The sequence below is a fragment of the Pipistrellus kuhlii genome, unplaced genomic scaffold, assembly GCF_014108245.1.
Source record: "Pipistrellus kuhlii isolate mPipKuh1 unplaced genomic scaffold, mPipKuh1.p scaffold_m20_p_3, whole genome shotgun sequence".
NCBI classification, from domain to species: domain Eukaryota; kingdom Metazoa; phylum Chordata; class Mammalia; order Chiroptera; family Vespertilionidae; genus Pipistrellus; species Pipistrellus kuhlii.
In genome coordinates this window covers 34056409-34071427 of record NW_023425529.1, presented here as the reverse complement: position 1 = coordinate 34071427, position 15019 = coordinate 34056409, and the positions used below count along the sequence as shown (strand labels likewise).

The window sequence follows — 15019 nt, the reverse complement described above, 5'->3', positions numbered from 1 at the left end:
TCCCCTTCCTTTGAACATGGACTATACTTAGTGTTTCATTTCTAGCAAACAAATTGAAGTAGAAGTAATAGTGTGCAATGTCTGAGACTAGCTTATGAAGACATTGGGACCTCCTTCTTGCCCTTTCTCTTGGATTGCTCATTCTGGGAACGCTAGCTGCCATTGTGAGAACACTCAAGTAACCCCGTAGAAGGTCCTTGTTGGTCTCCTGCCAGTAGCTGTATAAGTGAGCCTTCTTGGAAGCAGATCCTCCAGTTCCGGTCAGCCATTCAGATGCCCGGGTCTACATCTTGACTGTGAACTCATGAGAGATTTTTAGTGAGAACCTCCTGGCTAAGCTTCTCCTGGACTCCTGACACCCCCAAAATGTGTGTGATAATAAATGCTTATTGTTTTGCCACTAACTTTTGGGATAATTTGCTACTTAGAAATAGGTAACTAATACACTGCCGTACGTGTGTTATCTGTGGAATCTGGACGAGGAGCATTAAACCTAATAAGAACAGCATGTAAGGTTTGAAAAGGCGAGACCGGGTCTCCAGGGTTGAATTGCCCTTCTGGGTGCTGTCTCTCAGAACCCCTCCTGGGTGGCAGCTCCATTTCCCTCGCACAGCATGGATGCATTTCTTTGTATTCTTTTCCTTTCCCTTGTCTTGGTATTTCTGACACCAAATTACATTCCCGCTGACCCCTTCTCCAGTTGGAGTTGTCAAGTCTGGCCTGAAGATGTGCATGTAGCACATGTTTTACCTTTTTCTTTCTGTAAGGGAAAACTATATAGATAGCATTTTTTTTTTCTGATTTTAATACATAACTGCATGAAATTTGAAAATATAGTCTTGTTTAAAGAGTAAAATAAAAGCCCCTGATGATGTAACCACTCAGAGTTAATTTGTTTCCAGGATTTTTATGTATCCATCTCCATATGTACACAGGCTTGTGTAAAATTAAGACTATTAATTATAGAATGTAATACTCAGCTTCTTAAGATTACTTAAAATCCTCCCCTGCCATTGTTTTTAAATGTATCTATTTTTAACTATTGTGCACATTATATTATCATACCACAATTTAAAAAATACATTGTAATCTATTACTGACCACTTAATTTTAGCAATAATAAATATATAAATGAATATTCTTCCAAAAATTCTTTATGAGTACCAGTGCCTTGTTATCCCGCCCTTATTTTTCAATTGACCTTTATTGACACTATTAATGTTTTACTGTTTCTTTCACTTTGATGTTCTGCAGAATGGGAACCCTCAAAACCCCTATTGTGATGGCATTGAGGGCGTCATGGAGGCTTATTATAGGAGTCTGAAATCTGTGCAACTGTATGGGCCAACCAACTTTGCTCCTGTAATTAATCACGTAGCAAGGTAAGTTAGAAGCACACAAGCTATTTATCCTATTGTACTGGATCACAGTGAAATCATTACGTTATTGTTAGAATGCCCTCACAGATGAAATGTTCTTCTTCTAATTTACCTCCAAGAAATTGAGGTAAATTTTGATATAGAGTGGAAAGTCACCAATGAGTTATCATGGTACTTTCTTTGCTAAAAAGTCACATCAAAATCTCAAGTGAAGCAACATACACTGAGTTATGTTAGGACCTGTATTTTTTCAACCAAGGAAAATTTCTTTTTTTTGAAAAGGCCTTCATGAGAGCAATAACAATATTAATCACGATCTCATCTGTGTAAATTATTCAGATCGAATATCGCATTCTATAGCGGACAGAAGTAATAAAAAACAGAATTCCATGAAGATGACTTCCTTGCAGTGATGTATAGGGCACATTATTTTTCACCCTTCTGGAATTAATATACTAAATTCCCCGAGATCTACCTGTATATTATACATAGTATTGAGGTCAGACTATAATTACTATGATTCCAAGTACATGTTCTGAAAAAATAAATTAATGTAAAAATCCATATACATTTCTTTATCATTTTTTCATGAGTGTCTAAAATAACTTAGATATCACTTTTGAAATGCTTGTAAGTTTGGCTTGGCCCAGTGCAAATCTTATGAAACCTTGCCAATTTTCAGATTGTCAAACAAGTATGGCTTTTGTATTCTTTCAACATTTGAAAAAAAAAAATGACTGCTTTCGGATCAGTTTATCAGTGTGCGAGGGCAACATGAGCTTCAGTTCTCTCTTTGAAGGTTCTGGTACTTTACCATGTTCCTTTTGCACATGATCAGCAACTTAAAAGTGTTCTAGTTTCCAATATCTGGGACATAGAGAAGATGCTAAAATAACCTTGTATCCAGGGTTGACCCCAGGGGCCGCTACTGTGAAACTCCATCTCAGTTTGACAGTGATACATCGATGCTGAGTCTCTGAGTGTGACCCTTTAACTCAGGTTTTCTGAACATTTTTATCCATAGCCTGTACTAAGGTATGAGTTCTACATCTCAACATACAACATAAAAAAAGATTATGGAATAATACTTATCTTATATTTTTATATTTTCTTTTTATTTCCATGGCATCTTTTTTCGTTCCTATTACTTTTTTATGATGCAGGTCTTGACCCACAAAACTGATTTCAAAATCCACTAATGGGTCATTACCTGTAATTTGAAAAACACAGCTTAGCTTATTGAATTAGCTTGTATAAGCAGTGTTATCAGTACACTATTTTCCTACTGTTTTTTATGGCTGCCAGGTAAAGCAGAATCAAAATAATATTAATACAAGATAAATTATAGTTGACTCTCCCTTTCTGTCACAAACTGCCCTTTAGACAGTGTGTTATATACAAAGATTAGAGAAAAATGATAAAACTTATTTTGTCTGAGCTCATGCTAGTGACAGATGTTCTAATCGGTGCTTATCAATTAATTTTACATTTTTTTGTCTGGTTATATCTCTACTACAAAAGTTAAGCTTTTAAATGTAAAGTTTCTAGGTGCCATTTAAAACTACAGGCTTCCACCCTGTTATCATTTTTTATGTTTGGTCCTGCACTTTTAAAATTCTCAAACATAGGTGTAATTGCCAACTAACAGTTTTGGCCTCTTTAAAAATAATTTGTTATTTCCCTGGCCCATGTGGGTCAGTTGGTTGGCTTTCATCGTATGGCCAGAAATTGCTGGTTCAATTCCCGGTCAGGGCAGGTGCCCAGGCTGCAGGTTCCATCCCTGTTGGGGGCATGCAGGAGGCAGCAGACTGCTGTTTTGTTTTGCTTTTTCTCTCTCTCCCTTTCCTTTTCTCTTTCTCTAAAAATTAATACAAATACTTTTTAAAGAAAGAAAATAATCTATGATCTAATAGTTCAGTGTTATAATTTTTAATGAGAAAAAAAAAACAAGAAGCACAAAGATAAGGCTTTTGGGGAATGATCTCATAATAAAATTAGAAGTCTCATGTATCTTTAGCTTGTTATGATTCTGAGTCAGTTTCTTATCTTTTTTTTTTGCTCTCTCTATTCCTGAGAACTAGTAATGAGCTAAAAGAATGTCCCACAAATCTGAGCCAACCATTTATGAGTCTAAAAAACAAACCCAGAAACTTACTTGACAAAGACTCCAAAGAAATGTGTTCGGATTCCAAAATCCTGACAAAGTGAACCTTTCCCTCAGATTTGTCATATAATATTAAAATATAAATTAAAGATATCCTATACTTGAAAAAAGATAGCAGCCTTTCAATAATAAGAGTTTTGCCCTAGCTGGTTTGGCTCAATGGTTAGAGCGTGGGCCTGTGGACTGACAAGTCCTAGGTTCCATTCTGGTCAAGGGCACATGCCAAGGTTGTGGGCTGAAACAGCCTCTTTTCTATTTTACACATTTCTATAGCACTTAAATTGTTTTTTCATAAACATAGAATACTTTTAGTATAAAATAGGATTTTGTTTGAAATTTAGATTAACTTGCCAAGTGCCACAATATGAGAATGTGTAGAACATAAAAACAATGAATACTTTAAAATAACTAACTTATGATGCTTATGGTAATAAATATAAAATTGGATTGAATAGTTCTTATATAGAATTTATTTTTATAGCAGTATATCTAAGCAGAAGTGAGAACATGGTAAACTTGTGTATCTTTCTATAGTATTAATTTTTCTCAAAGTTAAGAAGTGTAATACAAATCATATTTATTATAAAGTACTAGTAAAATGCAAAATTTCTATGAATTTTAAGATAAAACAACAAACTTAAGAGAAATTCCTAGTTTACTGTCTGCTTCAGGATCTAACCCTAACATTCTTGGCAATATCAAATATTCTCCTATTATTTTTGGTATACTTTCTAATGATTAAAAAGAAAACCAAAATATAATTAGATTAAACTCACCAATCCAAAGACAGAGTTAGTGAGTGGTTAAAAAAAACAAGACCCATCTATATCCTATATAATAAAAGGCTAATATGCAAATCAACCGAGCAGTGGAAGGAACAGCCGCTATGATGCACACTGACCACCAGGGGGCAAACACTCAACACAGGAGCTGCCCCCTAGTGGTCAGTGCGCTCCCACAGGGGGAGCACTGCTCAACCAGAAGCCAGGCTCACAGCTGGCAAATGCAGCAGTGGTAGCAGGAGCCTCTTCTGCCTCAGTGGCAGCACTAAGGATGTCTGCCTGATGGCCCATTTTCCCTAACCCATTAGTCAGACATCCCCTGAGGGTTCCCAAACTGCAAGAGGGCACAGACCTGGCTGAGGGACCCTCCCAAGGGCAGGAATTTCATGCATCAGGCCTCCAGTCCTATATAATAAAAGGCTAATATGCAAATTTCTGCTCAACCTGGAATTTGACTGGGAGTTCAACAAGGGGCAGGGCTGACCAGCCAACCACCTGAGGCCCCTATCCCAGGCCAGCCCCACCTCCAGTCAGCTCCCTCCACCCCAATCAGGGATTGGGCCGGCAAACCAACTGCCCACAGCCCCTCCTCCCAGCCAGCCTGGCCTGATCACCCCCAATCAGGGCAGGCTGGCCAGACCCCACCCATGCATGCATTTGTGCACTGGGCCTCTAGTATACATATAATAAGATATTATTCCACCTTTAAAATGAAAGAAATCCTACTATTTGTGACAACACAGATGGGCCTGGAAAACATTATGGTATATGAAATAAGACAGTCATAGAATAAATACTGCATGATTCCTCTTAGATGAGTCATCTAAAATAGTCAAATGCATAGAAATAGACATAGAATGATAGTAACCAGGGGTTGGAAAAAGATTATGTGGAGTAGGTGTTAAATGGGAATAAAGGACTATTATGTACAAGATGAGTAAATTCTGTAGCTCTACTGTACAGCATAGTGCCTATCTATAATAATAAAATCATAATATGCTAAATTAGACAAGATATCCTTCAAGACTAAGCTGGGGCTTGGAGGGAAGCCTGGGTCCCGGGTGCCTGCTGGTGGCTGGAGGGAAGCCTGGGTCCCAGGTGCCAGAGGGAAGCCAGTGCCTGCAGCCAGGGGAAGGAAGGCCTACTCTTACATGAATTTCATGCATCGGGCCTCTAGTGTTAATAAGTACTATGCACTTAAAATTTTAAGAGGCTAGATTTTATTTTAAATGGTTTTAACACATATACAAAAAGGGGAACAGAAACTTTCAGAGGTGAGGGACATATTTATTCCCATGATTGTTTTGATGGTTACAAGTGTACATATATGTTCAAATTCATCAGATTAATTACAGTACTTATTGCAATTTTCTGTATACCAATTATACCTCAAGCTGGGGGAGCTGTGGGGAGGAGGCATACTAACAACTGAGAATTTCTCCGTGGTTAACCAGAAGCATTGAAAGAGTATAAAAAGTAAACACACACACGGAAAAGGCAGACCATAACACCACTTAAAGTGGTTTTTACAAGATTGCATAATACCCAACTTTTCATATTGTTTTTGAACCTGGTAGAAACTTGTTATTTTAAGAGCATCACGGGGAAAGCAAAGTGTAAAAGCCTTACTGTTGTACTCATAGAAGCTTTTCTCACTACTATTTATAGCCTTCCATCAATCACATAAAATATAAAATCCTATGTTTCTGAAGCATAGTCAGTAAGAAATACTTTTTGAAAAATAATGGGTATGCCCTGGCCGGTTTTGCTCAGTGGATGGAGCATTGGCCTGTGGATGAAGGCTCCTGGGTTCAATTTCCTTTGAGGGCACATGCCTGGGTTGCAGGCTCCATCCCCAGTAGGGGCATGCAGAAGGCAACCAGGCAATAATTCTCTCTCATCATTGATATTTCTATCTCTCCCTCTCCCTTCCTCTCTGAAATTAATAAAAATATATTGAAAAATAAATAAACAATGGGTATTTAAAAACTTAAAAATAAATTCCTGAGGGAGATTATCAACTTTGCTTATTAAGAAAAAAAAAAAAAAACAAAGTTAAGGTAAAATAGAAGAGGCTCATATCTGCTTTGGATTGTTTTCCATTCATTGTGTTGCCATCAAATTAATACAAATTTTTGTTATCCAAGATCAATGTTCAGTATCATGGCAGTATTTTTGACCAGTTCAACACTATCTTTATAGGAGGTGAACAGGCCAGTTACTGTAATCTCTTCATTAATCTGTAAAATTGTTTAATCAATAGCATGAGCAACTATTCGTTTCTCTAGTCTATGGCAAAGTGGTAACTATTTTTCTTGTTTTATATGGTAGTTAATTCTGCTCTCCAAGAAAGAAATTTTATCCTGAAATGTTATGCTACTGATCTGTCCCTGACCTATTCAAACTTGCTTCCTTATTATCCTTTAGGCTGTGAAGGTATTTCATTGGTAATCAATGGAAGTTTTTTAAAACCCAGTCTTTCTATGATCCACTCAATGATTTTTCCAAGAATCAACCCAAGTCTTCTTGTTTACTGTCTCCTAAGCTTAGGCTTTTATATATATAGATTGTATTCACCATGCAGGTCACGTCTCCTTCCATCACCATTTATCCCCTTTACCCTCTTCTACTTCCTCCCACCCACTTTCCCTCTGGTAATCACCATACTGTTGCCTGTTGATGAGTTTATTTTTTTGTTTATTCCCTTCACTGACAGCTGTCAACCTGTTCCCTATAGCTATGAGTCTTTCTATTTTGTTAGTTCATTTTGTCCGTTAAATTCCACATATGAGTGAAAGCATATCATACTTGTCTTTCTCTGACTAGTTTATATCACGTAGCAAAATATTCTCCAGGTCCATACATGCTGTCCCAAAATGTAAGATTTTCTTCTTTTTAATAGCCTTTTATGCCTAATTTTTGTCTTTTTGTCCCAGCTTTCATTAATTTGACATGTGTTAAGAACTTGAACTATGGATGTTTTAAAAAGCTTTTCTTCTATTGCATTTTTTTTTTTAATTCAGGTGAATTCACATAGTATAAAAGTAGCCATTTTAAAGTGTACAGAATAATGGTATTAAACACATTATTGGTATTCTGCAACCATCAACTTTGTCCAGTTCCAAAACAAAAGGCATTTATGATTATTGCTAACTTATAGAACTATACTGTATATTGAATACCATACATGTGGTTTCAATATCCTATATAATAAAAGGCTGATATGCAAATTGAATGAGGGAATGACCTGTTGCTATGACATGTACTGACCACCAGGAGCCAGATGCTCAACTCAGGAGCTGCCCTCTGGTGGTCAGTGCACTCCCACAGGGGGGAGCACCACTCAGCCAGAAGCTGAGCTCATGGCTGTTGAGCGCAGAGGCAGTGGCAGAAGCCTCTCCCACCTCCGTGGCAGTGCAAAGGATGTCTGACTAACAGCTTAGGCCCACTCCCTAAGCCACATGTGTCAAACACAAGGCCCGCGGGCCAAATACGTCCCGCCAGGCCTTGCAATGTGGCCCGCACCGCGCTGTCATCACTGCACTCCGCTGCGTTTCCATCACAATGACAGTTTATGACTGTTCAGTAAACCATTCGGCCCGCGATTTAGGCTGGATTTTAGATTTTGGCCCCTTCTCTGATTGAGTTCGACACCCCTACCCTAAGCTGTCAATTGGACATCCCCTGAGGGGTCCTGGACTGTGAGAGGGTGCAAGCCAGGCTGAGGGGACCCCCCCCCCCCCCGCCCAAGTGTACAAATTTAATGTACCGGGCTCTAGTTAACAATACAAAGGTGTATCTTAATTTTAAGACTAGTAAGATAAAGTTCAGGTTAAGTAATTTACTGAAGATCATATATGCAATATGTTGCTTACCCACAATGTCTGTTTACAAAAGTTATATCCATTCCACTATGCTAAGCATACCCTCATTCATCTTACCTTTCGTTAGTGAATACATTTCTAAGGCAGCCGGGCATTTCTGAGTGCCAGCGTGCAGCATGTTGCTATTATTCTAGTGTGCTATTTTAGGAAAATGTATATTTGAGAGTTTGCATGTTATAAAGCTCCTAACATATATTTTAATACTCCCTTAAGATTAAAACATTTGTTGACTGTTTCAAGTTGTATTTAGTAACCATCACATAAAGAGGAACTGTTTTATTCTCTGTGGTGATTTTTACCTTCTTCTTGCCTTTCAGATATGCTTCTTCTGTAAAGGATGGCTCCCAGTATTTTGTGCTCCTGATTGTGACAGACGGTGTTATCTCAGATATGGCTCAAACGAAGGAGTCCATAGTTAACGTAAGTAGAAGTCATTCAATCTTGAGCTGGGTACATGACAGCATGGTGCTACTCAGGTAGAGACTAGAGTCTAGTTGACTTCACAGTGAAATGAAATGTCCATGCCTTTGGAACCAATTGCATTTTAACTTGACCCAGAAAACTCAGACACATTTGTACCATCAATCCATAAGGACTAAGCTAAGAGTGTGGATAACATGAGCTGTACAAAATTATTACAAAAGAAAAATTTTTAAAGGTAATAGCACTACCTTCATGTTCATGAGTGTGTTTATCTCTATTAGTTTGATGTACTTGTACACGATTTTAAAATTTGCAGAAAATAGTTCTTAATATTCACATTTCAGTTATGGGAGAACTTTGCTAATTTCTATTTCTATAGAACTGGATGGGAACTGGATTGATTCAAAACCATGTTTCTTATTATCGTTCCTAATTGTGTTATAATTAATGATTTTTATTGTCTTTTTTATTAGGCTATCATCTATAAAATCTACATTTACTAGATTATCTATGTATATAAAAGCCTAAGCGACCATTTTGAGCGGCCGATCCAACTACTGGTGGACCGGTTGCTATGACACACCCTGACCACCAAGGAGGCAGATGCTCAATCCAGGAGCTGCCTCCTGGTGGTGGTCAGTGCGCCCCACAGTCAACCTACCACTGGTGGCCAACCTCCCACAGTCCCTAACCACAGCCGGCTGGCTGGCCCTGATGGGCCTCAATCAGGACTGGGCAAGATACCCTGATCAGCCCCAATCGCTGGCCAGGCCAAGGAACCCCTCCCATGCACAAATTTGTGCACCCCACCTCTAGTAATTAATAAAACTATTTCTGCTATTATTCTCCTTTCATATTCAGGTTTAGCAATGTTTGGCACACAGTAGACATTTAGTAAAAATGAGTTGCATGGATGTTTAGCATACCTCATAATTATTTATAGTATGGAAAAAATACAATTAGCTATCTGTTGTGAGAAAATAGGTTTACATAGGGGCAAAAATCAAATACTTTATATACATGTGCTTAGAAAAACTAAATATGAAAATAAAGAGGAGGAGTAAAAGTTCACATATTTATTTGTTTATTTTTAAATCTTGATTATCCTAATTTTCTGGTCAGTGGCATTAGTGTGCACTTTAAAATATGGACTTACTAATTTAAATTTAAATTAACAGTCATGATGCACTAAGGAACAATTATTTCTAATTCAATGGCCTTCATAGATGAAGATGTGATTGCTATAGTATTGCATCTGTCTGTTGCTAGATCTTACATTTTTACCATTAAATTATTTAATGTGATAATGTCATTTAAGTGATACATATAATGAGGAAACCTGCCACAGCATATTCAGTATCCCTCACAGTCTCATGGATATTAATATATAATTTAATCTTACTTATAATACCTTTCTATAAATGAGGTAAAATAGAATACTACTGTTTCATAAATATGGTACCCCTTTTTCCTTTAGTAACTAAAAGATGTTTTAGAAGAGAGAAAACATGAAAAAAGAGAGATCAAGGATACCCAACATGGTCGTATGTAGATTTTGGCTGATAGTAGCAAGTAAAGCTAAAGATCAATACTTTTTATTTTTTATATTATCCAAAACTGGTCATTCCTGAGGAATGTCCCACTGAATCAGCATATGTAGAGTTGGTATAAGCATGGAATTAAATATATTATAGTTGTTTTAAGTATCTTCTAAACTACTTCAATGAACATCTGTGAAAAATATAAACTAAAACAAGATATTAATTATTTATTAAATCTTAATTCTTTTCTTAAGAACTTAATTTCTTAATTGTGAACTAACTGTCTATTCTTTTCAAAGGCTTCAAAACTTCCAATGTCAATAATTATAGTTGGTGTCGGACCAGCAGAATTTGATGGTAAGTAACACAATTTCAATAGTATTCCTTGGGAGTTTATTTAATCTGAGTCATCATGCTCTTAAGTTTCTATCACTTTTTAAAAAATTTTTGAATGTGAGTTTGCACATAGATTTGCATATAATATCCATGTACACTAGACATAAATATAAATATCTCACCATGAAGTCTGTTTAGGTGAGTGAATTAAAATATTGTCTTCTGAGTAGAGCATTATCTTTCTAGTATAGATTCATGCAACATGTATTTTTCATTTTAGTAGAGATGGTTTGTAAAGATAATATTTTTTAAAGACTTACAGAGTGATAAATTGAGTTTTTGTTCCCAAGGCAAATTACTCTCTGGGTTTCCTAAAATCCTTTAGGAATAAAAACTAAATTAATAAACCACTAGGTTGTGAATAGAAATGTTAACAGCACAGTATGCTACTTGAATGGATTTTCAGACCCTGGCTTGTTGATAGACCTTAATAAGTTCTGTCATATGAAAGAACAGAATGAAAATGGAACTGACCATCTAATGTAAAAGGAGACTTTATAATAATATAATTATGCTAAATTGACTTATTGGGAGTTCTGTTTGGGTTTAGGCCTTATTAAGTGACAGGTGTTTGTGTAACTCGTGTTCTGGGCAAACTTCTTTAAGGATAGTCTGTTACTATTTATCTGGTAAACTCCTTCAAGAGAACTTATACTGGACAGCACCTGTATGACTTCGTAACATTTACCTGATTCGAGTGTTTTAAATTAACAATAACACTTTCTTTAGCTTGGCATTTTGGAAATGAAAATAATTTTAGAGTATTTGGAATAACCTCTGGTATGTTACAAGGTAATTTAGGCACACTGGATTAATTCTCCATTAACCACTAGTGCCTTCTCTGTAATAGTATGGATCTGTGCATCTCAGGTAAAGAACCACAGGGAAAGTTTTATTGATGACTCCAAAAATTCCTTTCTTTGATTCTATGTTTGGCTAGTCATTCTTTTCATCATTATGATCTTCCATTTCCTAAAGCAAAAGTCATATAGTCTGATGGCTGCTGCTGCTTCTGCTAATATTTTCTGTCTCTGGGTATTTGCATCTGTTTGAATCCTATTTCAGGCATCAATGTGACACATTTTTCTGGAGTCAGGACAGCTAAGACACATCTTTCTTCTTAATGCTTTGTACACTTGATTGTTTGCATTAATAAACTGAGATCCACAAACTTCACCCATTGCTAGGTTACAATAATCCATGCTTTTTCTTCAGTCACGAATTTGCTTTTGCCTCTCAGGAATACATCTCTGGTAGGATACATCTCAGGTCTCTCAGACTTCCATGGAAGTCCACCGCTAGATGTATGAACTCAGGGATGGTAAACACTCGTCACCTGTTCATCAACATCCCCCACACACAAGGTTTGAATACAAAGCCACTGACTCTTTCTGGTCATTTATTTCTACTTACTACACAAGACAGCTATTTATTTTCTTCTTTTCTTTAGTTCCCAGTGAATTATTTATTAGGGTTTGAGGTGTGATAATTCATCATTTTCCTCTCTGACTTCCTGAAGTAATTGAAAAAAAGATATGCAGGAAACACTCAGAGACTAGAATATAAGCTTTATTACTAGCGATGCTAAATTGGAAAATTTGGGTTAACCTGTGCACAGAGGCAGACTTCTCCTTCCCTTTCCCCTTCTTCCCCCCAAGATTAAATGACCTCATCCTCATCTCCAGGCCTACTCCATACAGGGGCTAAGTCTTGCCAAGTAAGCCTGACGCAGAGAGGAACTGCCTTCACTCTGAGGATTCTACAGAAAAGAGAGGTTCAAGGGCAGTTTCTTCTAATGTCAGTAATCCTATGAATCTTTCCTCTTCCCATGTGGAAAAGTGAGTGAAGATTGTAGACAAAGAGGGAAGTTGTCTTCCCAGTAGAATTCTATCTTGGTCATTAGAGAGGAACTTTCCTCTGGGGAACATTTGAACAGGGAATTAGGGTCCTGCTTTCACCACGATGGAGGTATACACAGGATGGAAAGTGTTCCAGGCCTCGTAGTACTACAAAGTAGGCTATTCCACCAGGAGACCATGGATGCTTCTCTAAAGGATTTTTTCCCCCTCTTGTGGCTAAGAAGAAAAGGAAAGAACACTCATGTTTAAGATAGAAAATCTCCTACTTAGATTCAAATTGCTGCCGTCTTTAAAAAAAAAAAAAAAACAACAAAAAACAAAAACAAAGAGAAACATCAGTGATGAGAGATAATCACTGATCAGCTGTCTCCTGCATGCTCCCTACAGGGGATTGATTCTGAAACCCAGGCATGTGCCCTGACAGGGAATCGAATCTGGTTCATGGGTCAATGCTCAACCACTGAGCCACACTGACGAGGCAGATTGCAGATGTTTTTTTCAGAAGAGCTTTTCTCCGGGCTCCTCCAAGTCTACCATAGAGTAACTTTATATGCCACATATATACTCGGGCATAGGAAAAAAATGAAATAAAACTTGCAAATTTTATCAGGTAACCACCTAAATTCAACATCTACACATTTTTAACCAGCAGGGCATTCATTGTTTGCATGGGCAAGAAAGGTAATATTTTGCCATCCACTCTTTGAAGGTTGAGAAAATAATAAACAAATTAGTGAGTATTCAAATTTCTTATTTTTTTATTTTATTTTATTTTTTGGTATTTTAATTAGAACAGTTTACAATGGTCTGTAAAATTCCCCCCAGTGACTTTTCATTCCTTTATAAAGCACCTTCATTAAGAAGAAATATTTTTCAAGGTGGGATTTCTTTATCTTTAAAATGCAAAAAGTCAAATTAAAGCAGCATCTGGCTGCCTGCTTTGATCACTAGGAGAAGGGGGCAACTAAAAGGGGCTATGACTTCATCCCATCTCCCATGGCTAGAAAGTAGTGCCGGTCTGTCTCACATTATTTTTCCAAGGACAAGTCCTGGCGGGGACCTGGGGCTTACATCAGGCTCCTGAGGACCCGATGGTCTGGAAACCTGAAGGGAGAACATTACCCTCTTACCACCTGCCCCCATTTCTTTTCTCTTTGCTAGCAAAAGTGTCGTCTTGCTACATACAGACTTTTAACCCAAAAGATATGCTAGAAAGTAAGGGATCCTTTATAGGATCTCATTCTGTTACATTATTGCCTGAATCACTGTCATTTTCTTTAATTAGTAAATTAGATAATAAGGGAGGTGTTTTGCTGGCATGTCATCATCAATATACATTTATGTCTCAAAGTAATATGAAAAGTTTGAAAACGAACCTAGACCAAAAAGAGGAACTAACTCTTGAAAATATTTGAGTATAATGAATTATTTTATTACTATTCCTAATGAGTAGGAGAGAAAAAAAATAGGTCCTTTATAAAATATGTTAATTACCTTATTATTAGTCATATATACATTTTACTAAATCAAGACATATAGTGTATATTTAAGCAAACTGAGTGATGGCTCTTCCATCAGTTATGTGTACTAGCAATGCTTTATCCCAAACACTGATTCATGAACATGTATAGAAAAAGTAAACCATAAAACAATGTTTTTAACCCAAATGCATTATCCATGCACTAAAAAAAAAATAACAAAAGCCTGACTGGTGGCTCAGTGGTTGAGTGTTGACCTATGAACCAGGAGTCACAGTTTGATTCCCAGTTAAAGTTCATGCCCAAGTTGCAGGCATGGTTTCAGGTAGAGGGTCATGCAGGAGTCAACTGATCAATGATTATTTGATGTTTCTATCTCTTTCTCACCTTTCCTCTCTGAAATCAATAAAATATATATTTTTTAAATATTTTAAAATATTTTTTTAATCTTTAAAAAATGGTGAGAATTGTATTCTGATTGAACAATGTTTTGGAGGTTTAGGAAGCAAACATTATAATTGCAGTGGCTCTCTGGAGTGTAGTGAATGTCCTATGTATACAAAATGAATTATCAGCAATAAAATTATACTTTAAGCACAAATTAGCATTCCTCATGTAATTAATTATTTAGAGAATTCTCCCTGAAAACCTAATAAACTCTGGAAAATGTTCTTAATTGCAGCATAACATTACTGTATCAGCAGATGAACCATTATATGATAGCATCCCCAAATATCCTCTGATCTATGTGCTGTTGAAATTCTCTTAATCAACAAAAAATCATGCCTCAGAAAAATCAAACTTTATCCAATCAGTGAATGGGCAGAGCAAATGTCTCTTTATTGTTCAGTCTATGTTTAAAGTGGGATTGGGCAATATGGATATATAACTTTGTTATAGTTATGATAAGAATGAAGTTCAGCCCAGCCTATGTGGCTTAGTGGTAGAGCATTGTCCTGTGAATCACATGGTCACGGCACATGCCCAGGCTGTGGGTTCCATTCCCAGTAGGGGGCGTGCAGGAGGCAGCCAGTCAATGATTTTCTCTCATCATTGATGCTTCTCTCTCTCTGTCCCCTTTCCTCCCTGAAATCAATAAAAAATATATGTTTT

The 15019-nt window shown here is 36.9% G+C and overlaps 1 protein-coding gene across 7 annotated transcripts in view; it reads left to right on the top strand.

The window, feature by feature from the left end:
• The window catches only part of CPNE8 (copine 8), a 179514-nt gene that overhangs the window by 153529 nt on the left and 10966 nt on the right, over nt 1-15019 (top strand). For 6 of the 7 annotated variants that reach the window (XM_036455438.2, XM_036455442.2, XM_036455440.2 and 3 more), the window contains 3 exons: nt 1255-1382; nt 8527-8629; nt 10473-10530. In XM_036455438.2, coding sequence (XP_036311331.1) covers nt 1255-1382; nt 8527-8629; nt 10473-10530 — 289 coding nt within the window. Of the gene's footprint in view, nt 1-1254; nt 1383-7348; nt 7458-8526; nt 8630-10472; nt 10531-15019 lie in introns of those variants that run through there. The other variant, XM_036455444.2, reaches the window with a different exon arrangement.